The 24,606-nt window shown below is 42.6% G+C and overlaps 1 protein-coding gene across 2 annotated transcripts in view; it reads left to right on the top strand.

Annotated features, from left to right (window-relative positions):
• l(2)05287 (WD repeat-containing protein l(2)05287) overlaps positions 1-22,087 on the top strand; it is a 32,741-nt gene extending 10,654 nt beyond the window's left edge. For both annotated transcript variants that reach the window (XM_075894190.1, XM_075894191.1), the window contains exons 7-19: positions 49-134; positions 2,107-2,262; positions 6,957-7,135; positions 7,759-7,937; positions 8,819-9,015; positions 10,758-10,941; positions 12,675-12,766; positions 13,095-13,181; positions 13,293-13,441; positions 14,466-14,522; positions 18,065-18,199; positions 18,505-18,599; positions 21,801-22,087. In XM_075894190.1, the coding sequence (XP_075750305.1) occupies positions 49-134; positions 2,107-2,262; positions 6,957-7,135; positions 7,759-7,937; positions 8,819-9,015; positions 10,758-10,941; positions 12,675-12,766; positions 13,095-13,181; positions 13,293-13,441; positions 14,466-14,522; positions 18,065-18,199; positions 18,505-18,599; positions 21,801-22,011 (1,807 nt within the window). In that variant the 3' untranslated portion in view covers positions 22,012-22,087. The remainder of the gene's footprint in view (positions 1-48; positions 135-2,106; positions 2,263-6,956; positions 7,136-7,758; positions 7,938-8,818; positions 9,016-10,757; positions 10,942-12,674; positions 12,767-13,094; positions 13,182-13,292; positions 13,442-14,465; positions 14,523-18,064; positions 18,200-18,504; positions 18,600-21,800) is intronic.
• Positions 22,088-24,606: the final 2,519 nt, after the last annotated feature.

Here is a 24,606-nt window from a genome sequence, read left to right on the forward strand (position 1 = left end):
CTGTTTTTTATATCGAGCTTTGAGTGTATTGGTTCTTTGTCCTTTCAGGCAGGGCCTAAAAGAGACAAATCCAGTGCGTACAATCCACCACTGGCATACACTTCCAGTTTGTGATTTGGCTTACACTGTTTCCGGTAAGTGACACTGCACATTAATTGAGCGTTTCGAATCTTCCCCTCTTGCATACTAGGAGGAAATACGTTTGGGCACCTGTCACTCAGGAATCACATGTGCTGTGCTAGACTTGTCACTAATGCTTCCCCATAATGCATATCTTGTGAGTTTGCAGTGAAGCCTACATGGGACATTATTTCGTGTAAACAGCCTAATTATTGATTGATTGATTTGTGGGATTTAACGTCCTAAAACCTCCATATGATTATGAGAGAGGGTAGTGGAGGGTTCCGGAAATTTTGACCACCTCGGCTTTTTCAACGTGCACCCAAACCTGAGCACACGGGCCTACAACATTTCCGCCTCCATCGGAAAGCCTAATTAATGGCTACTCTTATACTTCATCTTCTTGTTCACATTACGGCAGCATGCCATAATTACTCATTAATGAATATGCACTATATTTGCTCAGAGTAGGCTTTCTATTTTTCCTGCTTCATAAATTGCTCCAAATCTGAAGCCGGCTAAAGAACCAATGGGACTGGAATATTTTAACCTGGAGCTGCCTTACAATGAAACTGCATTTTCGAAATGAGTGTTTCTCTGTTCCCTGTCTTGCTCTAATCATGCTCGGTTCTTTTACTTGTAAGGTTAACAAAACGAGGGGGACCTTATATTTCTTGAATCAACAGGACAGTGTTGAATTTCAACGGTAAAGTCTGAGCAAGCTTTCCTGCTCATTTTGAAGCAAATGTGCTCCAATAAGAGAGTCCAAGTCGATTCAAAGCGGAACTCGCTCTATGGAGCAAGAGAAGTTGCTCCACCAAAATCGGCAGAATTGATCGAAACTCGGTGTTGTGTACATTTGCCTCCTTGAAGGCGGCCCCCTGTTGGAACTTTTTTTGGTGGTAATGGCGGGCGACATGGACGAGTTGGCTTTTTTTTGTGGAGGTGCTTCCGCTGCTCAATAGTAGTGTCTTCGAGTCGGAAAGATTCACTTCTTGCCCATGTGATTCATCGGATAGACCACTGTGTATGAATGGGAGCTAAACAGCGGAATGATATAAATTGTATGGTCGGTACTTTGGGAAACTCATCCCTGGAAGGTACACCTTCTGCATCCATCTTGCTGCAGCGACGTGTTGTGTTCTAGTCGCGGATCTGGAGGTGTTGCCCTATGCCCGAGTCAAGTGCTCCCTCATGTAGTTTGTTGGCTGCTCCTAACTTTGCGCCATTATAATTCATCTAACAAGTAGTCGAATCGGAGAGGCAAGTGGAGTGGGTATTATTGAAAATCTTTGCAGCATTTCAGACTATCACACTGGGAAATGATCAAAACGTATGGCCATCTTATAAAAAGATATATACTTTCAAACCTCATTATAACAAAGTCCTACCTGCCAAAAAATACTTTGTTATAACTTAAAATTCGTTTTAAACATATTGTTGTAGCATTGTAGCTATGACAACCCTATTTTTCATCTACTTCGTTATAATCAATAATTTGTTATATCTGGGTTTGAGTGTATGTCCTTCCCCTTTTCCACTCTATGCGAAGATCTTTTAGTTCAGCTATCGTTTTTTTGCGGGCAGCTTGGTGGTCACGCACTGTACAGCTTTACTATGCACCAGTACCTGGTGCATAGGGTTAGGTTAGGTGCAATTTCTGTAAAGAAATTGCACCTAACCTAACAATGTGCAAATTCTAGGTTGCACCTAACCTAACAAGGTGCAAATTCTGTAGAAATAGTACTTCAACTTCATTGGCACTACTTCTACCTGGATATTTAACTCTCCTTACCTGTGCTTCATAGACAAATAATGTATGGTAAACTCAGGGCGATGATTATTCAGAGGGTACTTGCACTGCATGCCAGCTTTGTTCAATTCTTTGTTCCTCTAAGTGTGAATTTCCGACATTATAAATTACTTTAGTTCTTACTTGCTGGCATGGCTTTCTATTGTGCATCACTATGTTCTTTTGGGTTTCAGGGAGCTTCCTGCTAAGCGGGGGCGGTGAATGTGTGCTGGTCAAGTGGAGCCTGCCATCAGGAGGAAAACAGTTTGTGCCTCGCATGGGCTTACCAATTTGCCACATCGCCACCTCACCTGATGCCACTTTGATCCTCACAGCACATGCCGACAACTGTGAGAACCTAGCCTTCTGTACTTTACCTTAAAAGTGCAGTGAAATTTACAACCGTGTAAAGTTCCATATTTACTTGATTGTAAAGTGAGAGGCGACTTTTCTTTGCACTGAACAGAACAAGAATAAGGACCACCAATGCAGAGGGAGGCAAGCAGAGGCATGGAAGAGCACATTATTTTTTAGGGGCATGCAAATATTTGAAATTTTGAATATTTTTCTAATAGTGTTTGCTATTGGATTCAGTTTACACTGGAATTTCACTATTCGGACTTATTCAAAGTTTTCAACACAAGTATAGTCAACGCGAGATCGAAAGTGACCCATTTAGGTAAATATGCGTCGCCTTATCACATTTTCGTATTGCAGCAAAACTGCCTTTTCAGGCTTCCCTGAAGACTGTCGCAGATCTATTCACTCAAGAAAACCCTGGTTCCGACATGGAAATGATAGATGGGGCAAAAGTGGGGGCTCACTTAAAGGGGGACGAGGCAATGAAAATTATCTTTGTTATTTATGAAGCTAAAAAAATGAAATTTGGCATGCAGGTGTTGCTTGTTGTGCTGATATCATAACTCAAATTGGTTTTCAACTATGTAATACAGTGGAACCCTGATTATACGACTTTCAGGGGACCACGCAAAACCGTCGTATAATCGAAAAACTAAGAATATAGCAGTGACACTCAGCCTTGCCCAAAAAAATGGGTATAGACCGCCTGAATAAGCTCACGACACGACGTTGTGCTTCTGCTAGAAAGGTAGATTAAATTATTCTTGTCAGGGACAGCTAATGGCGGCGTAACTTTGTAGAAAAAGTTGCGAGCGAATCTCTATTCTAAGTTTAAAAAGAATTGTATCCAATGTGCATCTTACTACCAATAAATAGAGTCCAAAAATTGCCTGCGCGTGAAAACGAAACCGAAACCGTGTTGCCAATAGCCTCCCATCGGAAGAGTCACAGTGTCATCGCTATCACATAATGGCGACAAACACTTCTTTCACTCTCTTCACTGCTTCTCCGTCTTACTGGTTTGGCATATACACCGCGAGACAATATCATTTCAATGAAGATAGGGAATATCATTTCAATGAAGAGAGTGTGTGTAGAATGCCTTTGTGTGCAATTGAGGTGTGCAGGTTGTAATTTGTGGCCTTGTAAAGTGCAACTAGTGATGTCCTGCTGTTAGTATGAATGTCAACGTCAAGTGAAAGTTATCTTTCACAGTGAAAACAGCTGCATCGCGCCCTTAAAGGGAGCACACTATTGTCCGCCACATCAGTTGGGCTTCCACAAAAGTTGAAAGTGGAGAAGAGGCTGAGGAAATAGCATCTTTGCCTTTCACGTATAAAGCGTCATCAGCAACATTTTGGTTGCTCCAAATCAAATACATAATACAATTAGGCCTCTGCATTGCCTCATTCTCGATATGAGGGCTACTGAACACCACCCCACCGGTGCTTTGTCAGCCTAGCGAAAAGAAGTGCTTTCATGTTGCTGTCTCATAAGGATATGTGAGAAATCCTCTTCGGCTCTTTTTTTTTTTTGCCATTTTGCTTCCAACTATTACAAAAATGTAAAAATATTCGAGAAATGCAGGGGTGGGAAATCTGCGCCAACGGGAAATTACTTCGCCATACTGCTCCAAAAGGGTCTTTTTTGTATAATTTGCGTCATTTCTTCACCACTAGGTAGTTTTAGAACCGAAAGTAATGTTGACAGCAGGCATCACAAGTAAATATTACGTGATGGTTGCTATCTTGTACATTTATGGTATTGCAAAAGCACAGAATCAGCTGATCAATTATTCTGATTTCCGCGCAATTGTGGCAGTGCCTTTTGTGGTAACCATTGCCAAACAAACGAAGGCAATGTGGCGACTACCAAAAAGCGCACCAGTATGCCTTATCACCGATAAAAAACCCATACGTGTGTGGCGTAGCACGGCTTTAAGCCTACTGCACGCTTTTAAAAGCCGGCGACTGCCTCAGAGCGCTGAGGCGCCGATCGCTGCCGCCTCAATCGTTGTGCGGGACCGTGTTTAGCGTGCACCGCTTTGCAGAAATGAAAGCAGCCCGCTGTTGCGGAGTTGAGCATCATGGGTCACGGGCTCTGAGACAGCAAGCGTAGCACACTCTTTGATGAGACGACAGCCCAAACTCTCTTCCGTTCACTGCCAGGGCCGCTAGAGCATAGCTTGCAGAAAACTGGCTTGCATCGTCACGTAAACGCAACAGGCTTCTCGCTGCATCTGTGCACGGTCTGAAGCGAAGTGTGTACACCGAGTAGGCAGTGTGCTGCACGCAACTAGCCAGTAGACGATCGGCTCCCTGCGACCGTGCCGTGTCTAAAAAAATCTGTGTCAGTTTTCGCTAAATAGCAGCAGTACATATTTATCACAGACAGCTGACTATTTTCGTTTTGTCGCTATGCCAGTCACTGCATTGGCTGGCTATCCTAGACTCCGCAGTAGTTTCGAAATGCTCTTTGGTGTTGCCACCGTGTGTCATCGGACGGTTGTGCGATAATGCCAATCATTTCTGAACATTAGAGAAAAAAAAAGAGAAATGGCTGAATGGTGGGTACTTCAGGCAAATATTAGCTGTGGCACTGTACTTATTTTTTCTTTAGCGGCGATAGCGCACGTAAAGAAATGCAAATGGTTACTTGGTCATAGATGTGCGCATAGGGGGGACGGGGGGAGTGGAAACCCGTCCCCTGCATTGACATAATAAAAAGGGGGTGATAGGTTTGGGTGCAGTGTCAGATCTATTCATAGACATGATAGGGAGGGGGGGGGGGGGGTGCTCTGCAATGAACCTTCGCCCTCTTCCCTATGAAGGGGAACCCTGGGTATGCTTATGTACGTTCAGTGCATAGTTAGCCAGCCAACATAGTTAATATATGTACATATTAACGAGGACTGTAACGAGCTTTGAATGTGTGTGCGTGCTCTGCTATGAATATCATGCTGCAGTGAGCTTCTTGGTGCAATATCCTTCGCCTCTTCTGTCCCCGTTTCTGTACATAATCTTACTTCTTTTTTTTTCGCTTATTTTGTGGGCTTGCTGCTTTCGTATAAATATATAAATTGAGGCAACATTAAGCTAAATGAAAGCTAAATTTTTTTCTCTGTGTGTCCTGAAAGCTCGTGGTTGCTCCAAACACAGAGCTAGCTGCCGCAAAAGATTTTGCCTGCTCCAAGGGCTGCTCCAAAATTATAAAGGGCATTCCCACCACTAGAATTGTCCGAAATATATGCAGTTCGATTTGCACTCTCAACACTTCAATATTCAAGTTCACTTCACATTCAAAATTTTGCTGTTTCCACAGCTCTACTATTTTTCACTGTCTCAAACTGTGGTATTATACGCCAACCCACATGATGTGCTGAACTTCGTTCACAGGATGCCGATCTGCCAAGCATCATCGCTCTCTTTCAACTGTGTCAGTTCAACACTGCCATATGGCAGTTGCACTGTTCTGTGATAAAATGAGCAACAGGCTACTTCAATTCAATGTGGTGGCCTGACGACACCCGCAGAAAGCTTTTCAGCCGTGCTCACGCCTGGAAAGAAGCTCTTGCTGAAGCCATCACTAGCAAATCGTTGCCTTGCTCATGTCGAGCTTTTGGGCAGCAGTTGATTTGTTCAGCAGTCGCAGTAGCACGCATTTTGAAACGGTCGTCGTAATGAGCACATGTTCCCATTTCAAGGGGAGCCGAAGGGGAGAACGAACACCTCAGGGCAACTGAATCCCTTGCAATTGAGACTGCCACACACAACAACACAAAAACAAAGGCAAAGTAAATGCCATCACAGAATGGAAACAAAGAGAACGGTTACTGGCTCGTAGCAAATGCAAATGGCATTCATATGACACGTGTTGCCAACAAAAATCACATGGCCAAAACTGTAGCCAACGAGACTTGGTTGCATCTTTGCACTTTTTAGACAACATGAATGACTAGGATGGTGCTGGCAAGCTACAACGTGTTTACTTTGCGTTAGAGGATTCTGCACTAATGGCTTTCGAAAACCAGGAGGCTGCCATCTTGTGCTGAAATTAGGATTGTGTGAATAGTGAATTTTAGGTGAAAGTTTGGCCATGTATGTAGAGGACATGACCCGTCTCTTCCACCAAGCAGATCCTGACATGGATAGAGACAAAAAGCTTTGCCATCTAATGTGAAGCATAAAACAGGAACTTTTTGCTACTTTGTTCCGGAATCCATCGTCCACTGTCGCTGAGTTCTGTTCTGAGGCGGCTACAATGTAAAGAACGTTTGAGCAACGAGCGGGGATGTACAGTCGTGATCTGGGCATGGCCTTCGTATACACAGTACGGACTATCTTTGGAAGCAATGTGTAGGGCGTAGCAGATGGTTGATGCGCACACTTTAAATTTACCTGCTGTCATTATTTACTTATCATTACCATCAATGCTGTGTCTTTACTGCACTTACAACATTAGAGCAGCGCTACTACATTTACATATATAGCTCATTTATGTAAAGTGTTAATGTGCTGAGGAAATGGGCTTTTTCTCTGGTCTGGTCGTATACTCCCATTGGTCATTCTCTGCCTGTTGGAGTAAAGTACTTGAGCTTTTACATCACTGCGATTTTCTTCACCTAAAGCACAAGGGTGACAACAAACTCTGTTCCTAAGGGTTTTGTTGACCTTCTGTCTTCTAGGTCTGCGGTTGGTGAGCAGCCAGATGAATGTGGTTCAGCAAGTGCAAGGGCTTGCACTGAGTCAAGGGTCCGCACGTGAGCTGTTGTTTCACGACCCCCGCTCCAGTGCCCTGCTCCTACGAGGACTGCCAGGGCATTTGCAGTTCTACCAACCCCACGAAGACAAGCAGCTCTTCTGCGTTAGTAGATCAGCCTTTCCCTTCCCCCTAGCATTATAGGGTAGTGTAAAGCTGCTGTCATGAAACCAAAAAGCAGTCAAGGCTTTTCATTTGTACTGCAACTCCCTGCATACACTTGGCAGCATATTTCTGTCAATGTGGTTCAAGATTGGTCAAAAGGTTAAAAAAAAATGGCCATGACACCAATTGGCTACTCTATGTTGAATGTAACCAGCGTGTTGCCAGGTGTTGAGTGATGACAATACTGCATTTAAAAATGTTAGTAGTTGTGCAGTAACACTGTTAAAAAAATGTCTCAAGTTTCAATAAAACTGATTTATCTCTCTTCTGTCCATCAGCTCGGAAGCTGGTGACTACTGCACAGTCGTCCTGAAAGATTACATAGTATGCAAATTATGAAATTTCTTCCTAAATATTGACAACCTTTTTTCTTGACGTCTGCACTTATGGATGTGATAAACTTTCTGAGAGTCTAAAAATTTTGGCCTCCTTCGCTGCGGTTTGTCGTCAATGATACTGGACATACCTAACAAAAAATGTGTCACATGACTGCATTTTCTACAGTATGAATGAATTGATGCACCAGGTTGGCGTGAATAAAAATGTATGCACGATCCCTGCAGCTGGACGTGGTGGGCCAGAACTACATGACCCAAGAACGCGAGGGCGGCATTGTCAACACAGAGGTGGTCCTCGCTGCCCTTGCTGATGACTGGCTCGTCACCGTCGAGCACTGGGCTGATGGCAACTTAGGCCCTGAGACTCGCCTGAAGTTCTGGCGTTTTGACCATGTGCTCCAGAAGTGAGTTGGTTTGTGTTATAATAATGATAATATTAATAATAATTGTTTGTGTTTTACGTCCCAAAGCCACAATATGGTTATGAGGGATGCCATAGTAGAAAGCTCTGAAAATTTTGACCATCTGGTGTTTTGAAAAACATAAAGGGACACTGAAGTGAAACAATGAATCATTTTATCTTGATAAATTTTATTTCAAGAGCTCTAATATTGCTAAATTCACCATCATATGTTTTATAAACTCTGCGCCAGAGACTCTAATATCATTAAATTTACTGTAATAAATTTATTAATAGTGGATAAAATCACACTCAAAGTTTGACTAATAAATTACACGTCGAAATCTCCGTGCCTGGTGTTCCGGATCAATGTGTTTTTGTTCTGTTTCAGTAACACTGGCTCAACTAAATCTGAAAAATTATTTTTGAGAAATCCTCTGTAGGCACGGAAACCTGCACTTATCAGTGTGCTACCAAAATGTGGCATGTGGCTTGAGGAATTGTCTTCTTTACTACGGACAACTTTTCTCCAATTGGTGTATATTGGTTCAAGGAATTGTTTTGTAGTTTGCTGCGTGTTTGCTTTTTTTTTGGGGGGGGGGGGGGTTGGTTTGATTGTTGCTACAGTCAATTCGTGGTGCATGGCAACTGTTACCTTTGAATCTTCCCACATGTGCTTGCCCGTGAGCATTAGCCTTCGACTACTATGCACTTGAAATCCCTTTTTTATTGATAAGTTATGTGTTCATTGCCATTCTCTAGAAGGGGAACTTTCTGTTTTTGTTGTCCCTTGATGAGAGGAGCGAATGCACAATGCACCCCTGTGAGGTCTCCACGGGCCCTCTGTAAAGCCTGTTCCTGCCATCCCCGCTCTATCCTTGACAGCTTTGTCCTGGACACAAGTGTCTACGCACCGCACAATGGCCCCCTGAAAGACCTGCAGCTGTATAATCCGGGCAGCGAAAGCAGTGGCGGCACCTTCCTTGCCCTCACAACAGGTGACGACCGCAAGTTTCGTCTCTGGGCACCACAGAATGAGGTAGCAGTTCCTGATGGGCCAGCAGCCGCTTTGCAGAGCCAAGGTGCATACCGTTTCATTATCGTGTGGCAATGTGACATGAGGATAATGTCTCAGCCCAATAGTAATACCTGCAAAGCAGAATTAGTCTGTTTTTATGTGTTACATAAAATGTTACTGTGATACTTTTGTGTGAATTTAAGAAAAAAACATACAATTTCAAATAAGGCAGCCATTTTTTGCTACGGCAGAGGAGGATTAGAACACCACTGACAAAAAGAAAGCAAGAAAAGAAGATTTTTTATTCTGCCTACAACAAATTTTGTGGGCAGAATGGTAAAAGGATGTCATGAAAGCTGAGCTGGAACTACCACCACATAAGTGCTAGAGTGCTTTTTTAGGCCAGTTGACTCATAATAAAGCAAATGAAAAACAGCGCAAAATGCAGGGCAGTGACGGAGACTAATCAAGTGTTTTGTCTGTCTCTGTCATTTTTTTATGTTTCACGCTGTTGCCAGTTTTTGACCGCTTAATGCCTTTGATACTTTATGTGTCGCTTTAGGACATTGCAAAATACCGTAATTACTCGAATCTAACGTGCACCTTTTTTCCGGTTAAGCGAGTTCATAAATTGCATGCGCGTTAGAATCGAGTACGAAAAAAAAAAATGAATACGGTCGTTCTATTGCCATCGGCATTCCGAAATGGCCGCCCCCTACGTGTGTCGGCATGGCGCGTCGGCCATTTCTGCCTATGTGTTTCCCATGTGCGGCACTTCGTACGTGTGCTGAGGAGTTTGTCATTTGGTGTGCATTAGCATCGACGGCATGGAAGGGCCGACTCCAAAAACTCGACGAGTGCACCACAGTGCCGCTTTTAAAAGAAAAGTCATCGCGTGTGCCGAAACGGACGTAAATCGGGCTTCATCGCGGTCGTTTGGAGTTCCCGAAACGTGCGTGCGGGACTGGCGGAAACAAAAGCAGAAGATTGTCGACAGCAAAGCTTCACGCAAAGGCTTCAGTGGACCACAGCAAGGTCGGTTTCCGCAATTTAAAGAGCTGCTCGGCGAGTATGTGCTTGAGCAGCGAGCAACACGTCGGCCCGTGACGACAGAACTGCTCCAAGTGCGGGCTATGCAGTTAGCCTTAGAATAGAAAAAGGGCTGATGCGGAGCAAGTTTGAAGCGAGCAGGTGCTGGCTAACTAACTTTATGAAGAGGAAAAGCTTTTCCCTTCGAAGGCGTCCGGGCATATGCGAAAAGTTTTGCGGAGGAGTACGATGAAAAGCTTCACAATTTTCAGAGGTTCGTCCTAAACTTGCGGCACAACAACGGCTACCTGCTTGGGCAAATCTGGAATGCCGATCAGACGCCTCTTTACTTTGACATGCCTGGCACCACAACTGTCGAGAAGAAGGGGGCGAAGCAAGTTCACGTGCTGACATCGGTCCACGGTAAAAATACAGTGACGGCAATGCTCTGTTACACGTCAGATGGGCACAAGCTTCGCCGTACCTCATATTTAAATGGAAGACGCTCCCGAAAGGAGCCGTTTTTTCGAGTGGTGTGATCGTGCGGGCCAGCGAGAAAAATGGGTGCGCGTTGCAATCGATGTCTTAAGTTTTTTTTTCTTTTTTTTTTTCGTCGTGGAAATCGGGTGCGCGGTAAAATCGAGTAAATACGGTAGCCACTTTGTAATTGTGTGGGCAGGGTACTGGGGTAAAAAGCATTTCCTTAGCCCGCTTCTAAAGGTTGCTGCTACATCAGGCTTGCTTACCGTGTTGCCTCTTCCTCCTTTTCGTCGGCAGTGCATGTGAGCTCGTGGAACTGCATTGGCTCGGGGTCCTTCAGAGGCTTTGTAGCTGGCAAGGGCTCCATTTCCCAAGATGGCTCACTGCTGGCAGTCGGCTTTGGCCGATCAGCAACACTCTGGTCTGAGGACTGTGCCCTGAGGGCTGCATTGGCCCACCCTCAGTGCCCTTCTAGCATCACGTGAGTGTCACCGGCAGTCTTTGGGCTGTACCTACATACCTCGCCTCGGCTCTCTCTCTCTCTGTCGTCCTCTCTGCTTTCTCTTATTTTTGGTGGCCAGTCTCGTAGCCAACTTCAGGCCAGTTTTGGCTTTGTGAGATCTGGTTATCTGTCAGCCACTTCTTTTCTATATGTTTTATAAAGTAAGATAATATGAGGTATTATTTGCCACACAGATAATGCCACTCCTTCTGCTACCAGTTTTAATAGATTTATTGGCTACTTGAATGATTGAGTAGTCATCTGATAAAAGAAAGAAATGTGAATGAAAGATTTGTTCCCAAGTATGTGATGCAGAGCATTAAAAATAGTTGCATTGTTTGCATTTTAATTGCACTAGTGTAGACCATGAATAAGAGATGAGTGAGAATACTTGTTTCATCTTTCTCTGTAAAGGCACTGAGAGATTCGTTCATGATCGCCTGCAAGTTTATATTTTATGGCCATGTTATGCAGATGTTTGGCAGCACTACAGTGGATGGCAAACTACTGTTTACTATACCATGCTTTACTACTGTTTTGTTTACTTGCTCTGTATAGAATTCAGTAAGGTTCAACAAAGTGTTCCAAGTTAAAGATACAGTAAAATCTCGGATATATGAGTGTAAAGGAGGAGCAAAAAATATTCTTAGCGGCCAAAATTTCATTCCTACAAAAGCTAGCAAAATCGGTTTTCATACTATGATATACGCACAAAGCTATTGTGCCCATCAAAAGAATTCCTGTATGTCTGTCTGGGACACAGACAGACAGACCAGTTAGGATGGCATAGCTGGCTGCTACGAACACAGGTGTCAATACTTCACTTGAGGATTTCTGAACCATGGTCATAAATAAATGACAGAAGTGCCAAAAAACTTCCGTGTTTTTTATGGCTTTATCATCTTTAATCTACTGCTACATTAGCCACCTACAATTGGAGCTGTGTAATTGGCATCGTTTGTCGCTGTCTATAATCGGGCTGTTAGTCATTGAGGCTTTGTGCACAGCAGTTGCAGCTAACAGTAGTTCTGTTTTCAAACTGTGTGCTTGCCGTGCAAGTGCCTTCAAAACTACGTCGTTGCTATATTCAATAACTTTTTTTTGGCAGCACTGTGGAAGCTACAGAAGCGAAGCACATGCCTGCTGCTCTAAAAGAACATATATATATACCGGTCATATGGCACCAGAAATTACACTGAACCATCGAAATGTTTCTCCTATTCACATTTACGTGTATATAATTGTGTAAACGTGTTGACGATGCGAACTCGCCGGCCACAAGTTGCCTGCTAGTACTTGCAGAGCAACAAGAATGTGTGGATGCCTTGCCTTCGTAGCCTTCATTTCCATATCGGTATAAGTTGTCGCCGAGTATAGCAACGATTGCGTTAGCAGTGGTTTTGTCTGCTGCTGTTGCTGCATGCAGGATGAATAACTCCATAAGTGTTGGATGCACCTCTGTTTTTGAAGTTTCATTGTCGCCATACATGATCACGTCAATAGCGACCGTGGCTTCGTCCACAAGGATTGTGGCAAGTGATAACCATGTCTGTGTGCACTGGCCACAGGCATGCTGTGGATACTGTAGGTGACATGTTTTATATATCAGATGTAAGACCTCTATTTGGAGGCAAAAGCAATATTGTATATTGCTTTACTCAAGTTTGAGCTACAGTGATTGCCCTTGTTGAAATGTCAATCTGTACTCGCAGGGAACTGTGTTTTGGTCAAGGCGCCTCCTCTCACCTCCTCACAACATGCACAGAAGTAAAGCTGATTGTGTGGGACATCATCTGCCTCACAGGTGGGCCATTACCTGAGCTGTTATAGATTGTTCTCTTCAAGGCTTGTCCTTTGATTGGACGATAGTAAACGAGAATTGAAACTTTTCTTGTCAGTACCACTTTCTTGATAAAGCTGTTGGAAACAAACATCTTGCACTGTACTAGTATAGCTCAAACTGTCATGTGGTGCAAGACTGAGCAGTTTGCATGAATTCAGATTAATTGAAATGCGCAGTGGAAAATGCGAAACAGCTCTGAATCAAATAATTAAGAATGTGTCGGGGACGAAAGCAATTTGATCATGTTTGACCCCTGGAATTCACTTGTGTGTACTGCCTTTTTGTGCAGTACTGTGGGAGCTTGAATGCACCGTCACCTGCCTTGTAGCGGACGTCTCAACGGAAGCAGTGGCAGCATTCTGCAGCAACAACTCAAGTGAGTTGCTCTGCAAATAGCGGAGTGAATGTAATGCTTTTGTTGCCCACTGTGATGACCTGCTCTTGGTCTGCAATCCTCACCGTCTTTCGCTCTGTGTTGCCGCTGCAGTGCTCCTGTTTGAGCCAAGGATCAAGGACTCTGTACAGACCAATGATGTCCCTGCCGAATGCCAGCCAGTCAGAGCAGCCACGTTTCTGCCCAGTGGCTCAGACTCTGGTGATGCCTTGCAGCGGCTCTGCTTTCTCAGCAAAGAGCAGGTGCAGCATTTACAGCTTCAAATGCTACTACTACTTCAGTTTTAAAGGACCCCTTAACTGCTCAGAGGTTGAAATTAGTAGTGGTGTTGTAGTCACGCACAAGTCTTCAATGAAAATGTAGCCACAAGAATTTTTTTGAAATGGTGCCATAATAATGGAATTACACACGTTTGATGATCCCAAAGTGGCCCCCACTCTCTTTGCGGTACACTCCTTTTGTCATCCTGTTTCTACTTCTGGCCAAGTGATCCTCCTCAGTGAAGAGTGTCCAATATCTGTACCTGCGAGCAGACAAGCATGTTCTTTCCGTTCCTGACGTGAAAAGACGAAAGTGTTGTCGTGGCGGCCAGCACTGGGGATGTTGAAAGGACAAAGGATTGTTCTTCATTTTTATTTTGGGCTGCACCCACGGGTCGCAGCACTGCTGCATTTGCCATTGCTAATTGTGACAGCATTCTGAACTCAATGCACATGTTTAATTGAAATGGTAAAATTTATCGGTGGTTGTTTAGGGGCCCTTTAATAGTTCATTGCAAACACTGAACTTCACTGAGCCATCCATTTCAAGTTTACTTTTGGATTTTTCCTCCTTGTCCATGTTAGCATACATCCATGTGATAATGAAATTGAAGCCATGTTAGATTTATATATCTCACTGTTTTGGAAAACAAAAAAATCTGATTGCTAATTGTCTCTGGATTTACTTGAGCCTTGTAACTACTGTAACAAAATAGTTAAATCCACATCAGGAAAGTGATCAAATATTTGCGGTTTCATCTGACTTGGCTAAGAAAAAAAGATAGCCCAACTTATCTTTGTAACTCATGTCTCCTGCGTGGAATAGCTTCTAATGCATGTGTTTTTTAATGTGGTTTGAATGCTTAGTGCAGTCACCACTAACTGTTGTCTCAATTCTCTAATGACCTTAAGTGTCAGCAGGCACTTCACATGTGTTTGTGAAAGTGTAGTATGCTGTCCTATATTATCATTCTTATTTTTTTATGTTCTTTTTTCTTTGTTATAGGAACTCTATTCCTGGGTAGATGACACCAAGGAAAAGGAAGTTACGATGGCACATCAGGTACATAGCACTCCTGCTCTTGATGCAGTGAATCTGTACTCACTAGAAATTTTGGCTGTATCAAGATTCAATCCTTCTCTCCAAATACTGCCAACTAGTATCTTCATGCGCGTAATTTACATATGAGAAATGTTGTTGTAAGCAGTGTGGGCCATTTCAGTAAAACTTATTTTACACAGCTTTATTACAGTCCAGCTGACCAAAGAGTCGTGAGCATACAGCCCTAAACAAAAACTATAGATATGCAATAGCACATTTCAAGTGCCAAGCCTCATTCCTTAAATGCACTTCAGCTGAAGATGCAGAAATAATGTGGCACTTTCTGAGATGCCCTATTTTATAAACTTCGAAAGCCTTAATATATACAGTAGGACCTCATGACCGATATGTTGTTGCGTGGGCTTGAAAATGTATATTGCACACTAGTGTGCACTGTTGTGGCAAATCTGAATACTACACCCAGCATCTAGTGGAAATAAAAATAAGTAGGCGTACTTCTGATTTTGTACATTAATTAATAGAGCAGTGGGAATAGCAAAATTTTGTGTGCGAAGCAAATCGGGATATTGAAGTCTGAGTGCAAATCGAACTGAATATTTTTAGAATGTTTATCAAATTTTTGAACTCTTCGAAGTGAAATTGCAAAAAATTTGGAGAGGACTTGTAAGCTTACTCTAATGAGATGGCAAAATGAAAGTGTTTCTTTTGGCAAGGTTGATGAAGCTTATCAAGAGTGAGGTTATGCAAAAAAAACTTAATTGTAGGTATGTACTTGATTTGGTGTAACCAAACTGTTGCCGACGGCAGGTCACGTGTGAAAGGCAAATATGCTATTTCCTCAGCCTCTCTTCTTCTTTCAACATCTGTGAAAGCCGAACTTGTGGTGTACAAGGGTGTGCTCCTTTCGAGTCCAGAGTTTCAAATCTACCTCCGAGATGTCAATATTGTGAGCGCGACAAGCGAATGACTCTTCGTTCTCTTTAGATATCATCATCACCTGTACATCTTCATCATCTGTAAATATTATTACCAGTGTGATTTAGCTCGAGCCTGGCTGAATAAACCAGTTCCTCACAAGTGGTGGAGGTGGTAAATTTGGGTGTTAAAAAAATCTTTGGCCTTCAACCTTCCTGCCCAAATTTCACGTCCAAAACAGCATTAATTGATCCCCCACATCTGTTGCATCTATCATTTTCACATTGAAACCAACTTTATTTTGAGTTATTAAATTTGCAATCGTAGAGGCCCGTGGTGTCGCGCAAAAAGGTGGCACTTTTTTAGATCTTTAGATGAAGTTCCTCTTACCATATTGCAGCACAGTGTAAAAGGCAGCTTTGCTGCGACACGATTGTGTGATGGGGTGAAGCATATTGCAAAAGTTTGAAGGGGTCATTGTCAATCAAACAGTTACTGCTGTTGTCTTTGGTAAGTTTGCATAGTAAAATTTTGCTGTGAATCGAATCTAATATCAAACACTTTTCAAAAAATATTCGAAAATTCTAATACTTGCTCATTCCTAATAATTCGTGAAATTAAGAGCTTTCTTTAAAAGCCCCCAACACCAAGCCAGAAGGTTTGCCTAGACTAGTCATTGTATATGCTTTGTGTGTCAGGTCACTGGTAAACCAGCCAGTCCCTGATGGCACTTGTCGTCCACTGAGCTATAAATGTACAAAGGCACTGTCTGGCTTGGCATCCTATGTATACTGCTGCTAGCGTGATGGTTACGTAGTGTCGTAGCCTCAAGGCTTGCATGGGCTGCTGTGGTAAAGACGTTGGTTGAATGCACCGTCACCTACCTTGTAGCAGACATCTCAACGGAAGCAGTGGCAGCGTTCTGTCACTTAATTGTATTTCGAGTGCCGAGTCTCATTTCTTAAATGCACTTCAGCTGAATATTGTTGCTTCTAGGTCGTTGCTAGGATTTAAGCAGGCGATGCTGGGTTGTTTCTAAACGTTGACTCTGTGGGATCTTGAAATGGCGAGACCGTCACGCTCTTAGGGTGAACGGACACAGCAGACGCGGTCGGGACAAACCAAGCAAACAATACTACACACAATCATTTCACTGCTTTAGAACGATGATATCATCAGCCAAATTATCGTACATCAATTGTAATTAACACGCTGAGGACATCCTTACACAATAGTAAACAACATGACAAACAAGGCGGTGTCGCTAACGCCTGACTAACCACGTGGGCCCACCTCAGACAGTCTGCAGTGCCGTCCACGGTAGACCCACCGCTGGAAGCAACCGTCCGCGCCACCGCCCCACGCCAAAAGAGACTCTCTCAACTCTCTCGCCCGCCTCAACTCTCAACTCTTCTGCCAGGGGTCACCGCCCGCGCTACCGCTCTACCAACCATAATGATGATAGCGGTGATCACCGCTCGTGAACACGCCACCTGTCGCTCAATATTTGTCACCCCCGAAATACGGCTTCTGTGCGAAACATGGGCGCCACGTGGCGCAAACAACTTTACAGGGGGTGTCAGCACCCCCACAACTCTCAGCACAGAGAGGCTCGAGTTAAACCACAGACGGTCATTGACACTGCGTGGATGTCCGAACCCCTGAGACCGGAACTCGCACAGAAACTGAGAATTCGCCCCTCTTGTAGATCTACAGGCACATACTCATTGACTCATACCTCATATTGCTTGTCTTCTCGCAGCTGCCGTTGCCTTTCCCGTTTCCTGGCATTATTTCTTAGTAAATACTAGGGGTCTTCCGTTTGCTGCCATAACTTCGCAGCCATTTGTTCAGCCAACTGATGCCTGCTTCATTTTTAGTGCACCAGTTGTGAGTAGTGGGACTTACCCAATTTCCGCGGCGCATACTCAATTATGAGGGTAGTTTTCTGTGGCAGACCGCTCAGACAAATTACGGCTAGCGTAAACAGCTTCGTCGTGAAAAGATGACGTCGACTTCGCTCATATGTGTGTGCTGTTCAAAATGAAACTTAGCCATTCTGGTGCGAGTTGTTTACAGAAATGGTTCTCTCATCTGCAGAGCATAAAGGTTGTTGCCAGCTGTCGCTGCAGCTCTTCAAAAAATGCTCATCGCGTAACACTGAACACTGTGAATCAGAGGGCTCTTGACAGCATTCTTAAATTTCTCTTACAAACAATGCCCTTGATGGCTGTGTCCTGATTGTTTAGTCGTCAGATTAGTGCACCTGTTGTTACCTCAAAATGTTCCCCTGCACACCTTTGCCTTGCTTTCCCCTTCATTTTTTCCCTCCTCATCATTAATACATTAAATGCGAGTGGTTTTGGGGACATTAAGCCCTTACAATTAATATTACAACATGCAAAAGCCTTCACACAGGTCGACATATGCTACTACAATGTAAAAACTTAGTAAAATATGTATAACTTCATGTCACTATAAACTTTTTGTGAGAACAGATCTCTGAGGCATCTGTTCAATGCAAGAGGATTCACAAACAAATCCTGGCATCTTGTAGAATCTTTGCTTTGAAATTAATGGGCGTTCCTTCATAGCTAAAACATGTTTTTATTGTCTTCCTTTTTTAGTCTCTAAAACTGGAGTCTGTAGTGCCTCCCACACCATTTGGTGCTCTGGTGGCTCAAGAGATCCGGTCAGCTGTGGCAACCGAGGCCCCTGAACAGCACAGGCTGGGACTTTCTGGCTTTCGAGAAGTACGCCAGGTGCGTACTATATTTTGAGCTCACGTGCCAGCTCACCTTGTGAGCCAACCTTACTACCTATTTGATGTTTCTCTAGATTGTTATTTTTTAGTCCTAAGTCATCTAGCTTATTTGGATAGCACCCTCTAGACGAGTTGTCTTGTTCATTTGGTGTCAGAGATAACTGGCTTGATTCACAGAGCCCTTTGCCACTAATGCTTGTTCATGATCTCTGTTTGAATATTGTAGCTTAGCTAAAAACACATATGAAAAAGCTGAGAGAAAGTGTTCGATTGGCTCAACCGCTGCGCTTTCTTCTGCAACAGCTTCTGGATGTGGCTTCTCACACTTTACCACCGATGACAAGTCTGTACGAAAACTTGCTGTCAGCATTCCTGAGCAATAAAGAACAACGAAAAAGGTAATTGCTTACATCTCTCTCTTTTGATACCAGAATCATCCAATTGTTTCTATTTTTCTACTGCCATACCTACATATGGGGTATTCTGAAGTCACTTTACTTGACTTCCACAGAAACTGCATGCAAACGTCGGAAGTGAGCTTGTTGTGTAATTTCCTATAGTGAAGGTTTAGATTTAGAGCTAGAATTAAAAACTGTGAGGTGAATTTTTACTTGGAATTTTGTTTTAATGCAATAATGGTCAGTGAAAGCAAATTAACACAGCGGATACCTCACCAGTCAGTACACAGGTGCCAGTGTGTACATCTATACAATGCAAGAAATGTAATTGTTTAAAAGTCAAACAGCATAGTCGTCTTGATTTTTTGTAGACTGTTCTCAAAAACTTTGTTATTCCTCGTAATATTTGTACAGCTTTCAAGAGGCAGGTCTGCACTGTAGAACAGCATTCATCAGGTTTGTGAAGTTTGCTAACCAAATAGTCACAGAAAGAACCAAGAAAGAAATAAGCAAACAAGAAGGATTGGTGCGAAAATTTGTGCGTCGGAAAATTAGAGCTGTAATTTTAAGTGTACCATGCTACAACCATGGAGGAATGGATGAAATTGGTCGGGTTGTGCTGTCTTAGTTCTTTGTATTGAGGTACGCTATCATTAGGCTGTGCAGATAGCCTTGGTTGCTTTGTTTGTGCATCCAGACATCATCACTTAAGGGGACAGACTGGTCTTTGGGACCAAAAAGTGACAAAAAATTCATTTTTTGAAATTGATGTATTTGGTTTCTGCAAGTATTTTTCTATCTCTCTGCAAATTTTCACACACTGAGACGTGGTAATTTTCTTGCAATGTCATTCTAACTGTCCAGATTCTCAGAACTGTTAACATGCAGAACTTGCAAAAAAAATGGGGAACCGACTTTGAGGCTTCTTTAAAATTTGCCTAAACCTGTGTTAGAAGCTCTGCTACGAATTTATGAGCACCTTTATGAGGATTGAAAATCGTGCACACCATGATTGTCGCTTTTTGAAGAAGCTGTGTGTTATCAGTTTTTCCATTTTTCTCAAAAAAGTAAATGTACGACTGTTCAATTTTGAGGCCTCAATATCTCAGCAGCCAGGGCAGATACAACAATAATTTTTTTGCAATCGAAACCTGTGTGTGTGTAGAGTGCAAGTATCGGAGCAGAATTTGGAGCACAAGCCCTTTTAATTAATTACTCATCAAAATTGTAACACAATTCCAACTGCTTTTGAAAATGAATAGTTCATTTTGCTATAAAATAACCAAGAAAGGCCTAAAAACAAAAATCTCTTCCATAGTTGCAATACATAGTCATTAGTCTATGTTAGTATATCCCAAATATCACTTTCAATTAAGCACTTTTTTTATATGGAGGCCTTAAACAAAAGGATGTGAAGTCAAGTTATCTCAGGAGCAAGATGAGTTATAGAAAAACTAATTAAATAATTAAAATCAGCAGAAAAAACTGCATAGTACTGTGCAGTTTGATCAAGATCACTGAAGAAATAAACAAAAATTGTCTAAGACCAGTCTGCCCCCTTAAGTAATTTAGTGAGTGTAGCTGTTGGTTAAAAGCACTTGTGTCTGCCGAGAGCTCGTATCGCATGTTGTGAAACATTTTTACTTCTTTCTTTTTTTTTCACCTTTAAAGAAAATGAGAACAAAAATGCAGTCAAGTCTTTCAAATTGTTGGTTGATATCATTTTGTTGAAGGGCTGTACGGACAAAAATTCAATGTGGAATTCTTTTTATTGAAGCCTTAGAAACTGCTGCAGAATACAGTGCTTAGAGAGCAAGTTGAAAAATAAAGAAATAAAAAAATTTATTACCTCACTGCTTAGGCTTCAGAGTTCTTGCTTTATAAAGGGACCATCACAGGGTCACCTAGTAATATGTGATTTTCAGCTAAGTATAGAAGAACAGGGCCTATTATGCCTATACAGACATTAAAAGTGAGCTCTAAAAGGATGTTTCATTGCAAAACAAGCCCTAGATGTCTCCAGCCGTGAACCTCTCCCACTGCCGGCGACCGCCATTTTGCAGGGGGTGTGTGATATCATGAGCAGGAAGGAGCGGAGTCGTTGTCTGCTACCAAGGTTTAAGTCACTGCAAGTCGTACAAATTCATTGCCAAGCTGAAGAAAACTAAAGTGTCTCTATTTCACACACAGCTGACCACGAAAAAGCATCGTTTGCCGAAATGCAGACGCCTGCTGAGCCAGCTGCTTGTTACGACATGGCTCGCCCAGCTCTCATGTTGCGTGCGTGTTTATAAAAATATTCTATTATAAATTAAGTGCCACAATAAATGCACTAAAAATTCGCTAGTTCATTTGTGAATGCACAATTATTAACCCTCAAAACATAGGTTGGGGTTGAAAATTGGGTGTCATGGCCCCTTTGAGAAAACAACACTCGCATTACATTAGTTTGTCAGTGCAGTTTGGCATTGTGCGACTTGGACAGTTCATACTTGAAAACTGTGATGTGGGAAAACTGTCTACAATTTCTTGTGCTTTTTTTAATGTCCCAAATGTCAGAGTTTTGTGGCCTTGATGATAAACTGGTAAACACACAATGTTAGGTAATGTTGATTGATATTTCTGCCCCTCTGCGTGGGAATCACATTGTGCATTAAACTAAATTTTTGATTTCTAGGTGGAAGGAGAGATACTGAACCCTACTTATTGCTAACATAAGTAAGGACAAATGCCTGATATGAAAGTCTGCCCCTAAAGTGCATTGACACTGGAGTGTGAAAATGCCTCTTTTACAGTGCTGTCATTGGATCATGCTTTTTGTAGTGATACAGCTGTGAACTAACTGTGGTCAAACCATACAAATTGAGGATGTTTTAATTTGTTATTGGACACACAGTTTACCCTCACCTGTCTGTTCAGTTGAATGAATACTTGTACCAGAGCTCACACATTGCATTATATTTACAGCTTCATTTTGATCAATTAATCAAACTTTATTTTGTCTGCAAACAATAGTACACTGCATTGTCAATGCAAAAATGGGGGATTACAGAAAAAGCTGCACTTGCACAGCTTGATTTACTTTTGTTTGTCGGAGAAAGACAAGCATGGTTTATGTTAGTGTTTGATGATAGCAAAACTTGTTTGAGTACATGTAATTGAGACTAAGCTTTAGGTCTGTTTTGTGCTTACCTTTTGCAGACTCGGTACGAAGCATAAAGAAGCCACTGCTTCTGATGATGACGAAGCCATGAGCCAAGATGAGTCTGACTCTGATGTGGGCATGGACGTTGATCAAGAACCCCGGGAGTGCAAAGCTTTGGACACGGACAAGACAGCACAAGACAGTTCAACAGACAGTGTCAAACTAGCCAAAGCAAAGCACTTTGCCTGGTTGACTAAAAAGAGATGACACTACATGAAATATAAGGAATTATATCTAGGTTCTCACACTTCACAATTCATCTATTAAAGCATATTTATCATTTTGTTGCTGTGTATGCTGTCTTGTTCTTTGGCAGTGTGTGTAGAGTTGTGAAATTCTTGACAAGATCATAACGAAAATGATAACATACTAAATCACCCATCGGCATGCGCTCTTAGATGGTACTTGGGGTGCCAACATAAGCTCAATTTGTTTTTATTGACATCAGTTTGTCAAATGTGCTCTGTCCATTGAATCAGACACTTCTTTATTGTCTATTATTGAAGTTCATGAGGCAGAACTGATTTCGACGATGTGGGCACATAGGCGGAAGTAACTGCAAGTGCTCCCTGACAAGACTAAAATATTGCCAGCATTTCAGTGCCAAAATGAATTTACAGCGACATAGATTATGTCGTTGTAGCTAGGCTCTTTGTAGCTGGGCTTGTGCAAATATTTGGACAAATTTTAGAGTATTCGAATCATTAGAAATTTCGAAGTACTCAAAATGAAGTGCTAGTTGTACATTATTCCACATGAAACCCTTTGTAAAGCTGGTTGCACTGCAGAGCAGGGGAAATAAACCTTGACTACAGTTATCCAGAAAAAATGCGCACTGCCGCGAAGCCCCACTTGCTCTAACATATAAAGATATGTTACGCTCACATAGACTCATCATCTTTTAAGTTTAGAAGCTTTTTTACTGGCTTATATCCTCTTAAGTGTAGTAAATTTTAAAGCACATTCTGAAAGGCAAATCCTACTGGTATTCAAAGTTGCCTCATCTTCTTTTGAACCGAAAATAAATTTACATATGTTTTGTTTTGGGTGATGACGAATATGCTCATATTTCTGTATAATATGTAACATATACTATTTGAATTCTATTTGTAATTTTCTGACCAAATTGCTATTTGATTCAAATTCGCTTAAAACCTAAAATTTACTTTTCACAAATTTCTAGTTGTTCACACTATGGAAAGCTGAGGCCATTGCAACAATCAGATATATTCTGGAACACCAATTTCCCAATTTGGAACAGCCCTACTGCTGAATGCAGTGATAGATGCACGTGTAGGGACTGTACATGTCCCAACACCAATTTCCCAATTTGGAACAGTCCTACTGCTGAATGCAGTGATAGATGCACGTGTAGGGACTGTACATGTCCCAGAAGTCATGTGGTTTCACAACCATTGAAAGTTTCTAGGCAATTTCTCGAGCTCGTACATAAGAGCCATGCTGCATGCGTGTAACATGGAAGCATGCAGGTAGAGAGAATAGGATCTTTACATGTATTCAGCATGCATGTATTCGATAATTCAGTCATCGAGGCACCATATTCACTTGTGCGGTTAGACAAGATGATGCCCGAGACAAATATCGTCTAAGCTGTATTTCTCGTATTGGCAAACATTGCTTGCATGACAACAAATGACACAGCTATCTCAATGAAATTTATAATTGTTTGACTGCATGTTGCAGTTGTCCTCTTTAGCTTACTGTAGGTGCAGTAACGAAGTATAGAATACAGCAATACTTATTCTGCTTATGTTCAATGTCTAGAAATATACCTTCAAGGGCAGCAGTGAAGAGTGCAAATGTTATTCATGCTAGTCAGTGTTTTGTTTTGCTGCAATGGTGAAGAATAATTATGCAGGAAACTGGGAGCGCACGAGGAACACACACATGAAGCAAAGAGGGGGCACACAGCTCTCGGTTGTTTTGCCCCGCCACGGTGGTCTAGTGGCTAAGGTACTCGGCTGCTGACCCGCAGGTCGCGGGCCCGGCTGTGGTGGCTGCATTTCCGATAGAAGCGGAAATGTTGTAGGCCCGTGTACTCATATTTGGGTGCACGTTAAAGAACCCCAGATGGTCAAAATTTCCGGAGCCCTCCACAACGGCGTCTCTCATCATATGGTGGTTTTGGGACGTTAAACCCCGCAAATCAATCCATCAATCAGCTCTCGGTTGTTCGTAAGTGCTCGTGCTGTGTGCCTCCTCTTTGCTTCGTGTGTGTATTCGTCCCGCGCTCCCAGTTCGCTGAACAATTATGAATTACCAACCAGCCCAGCTTTCCATCCTATTGCGAAGAATAATTAGCTGAGCTGGAAAACTACTTGTTTATGCAAGCATAAAAATTCTGCTTAATTTATGTTTTTTTAGAGCTGAGCTTCGACAAAACAAATGGTAGAAGTCCTAGACAAATTTCCAAGGCTATGCTTTTGTGGCACATTGAATGCAAGACAAGTGATTTTAAGGCGAAAGCCTTCGATGCGCATTAAACGCCAAAAATTGACCGCCGGGGGGGGGGGGGGCGTCAACACATGTGACGAAAAGATCATCACGTGAGTACGTCACTGAATGCTGCACTCGTGGCGTCAAGGCTTGTGACGTCGTCATGAAGTCGTGACATCATTGCTTGGTCAAGGTGGGTTATTCAAGGAGGCAGTGCAAAGCCAGGACAGGCAGGTGCAAAAAGCTTGCAACGTTTGTAATCTGGGGGGCTATGCAAACCACGCTGGTGCAGAAAGCATAGAGATGGCAGAAAGCTTTAGAAGATAGGGTAGGATCAATACATTA

The sequence above is a fragment of the Rhipicephalus microplus genome, chromosome 1 (assembly GCF_043290135.1).
Source record: "Rhipicephalus microplus isolate Deutch F79 chromosome 1, USDA_Rmic, whole genome shotgun sequence".
NCBI lineage: Eukaryota > Metazoa > Arthropoda > Arachnida > Ixodida > Ixodidae > Rhipicephalus > Rhipicephalus microplus.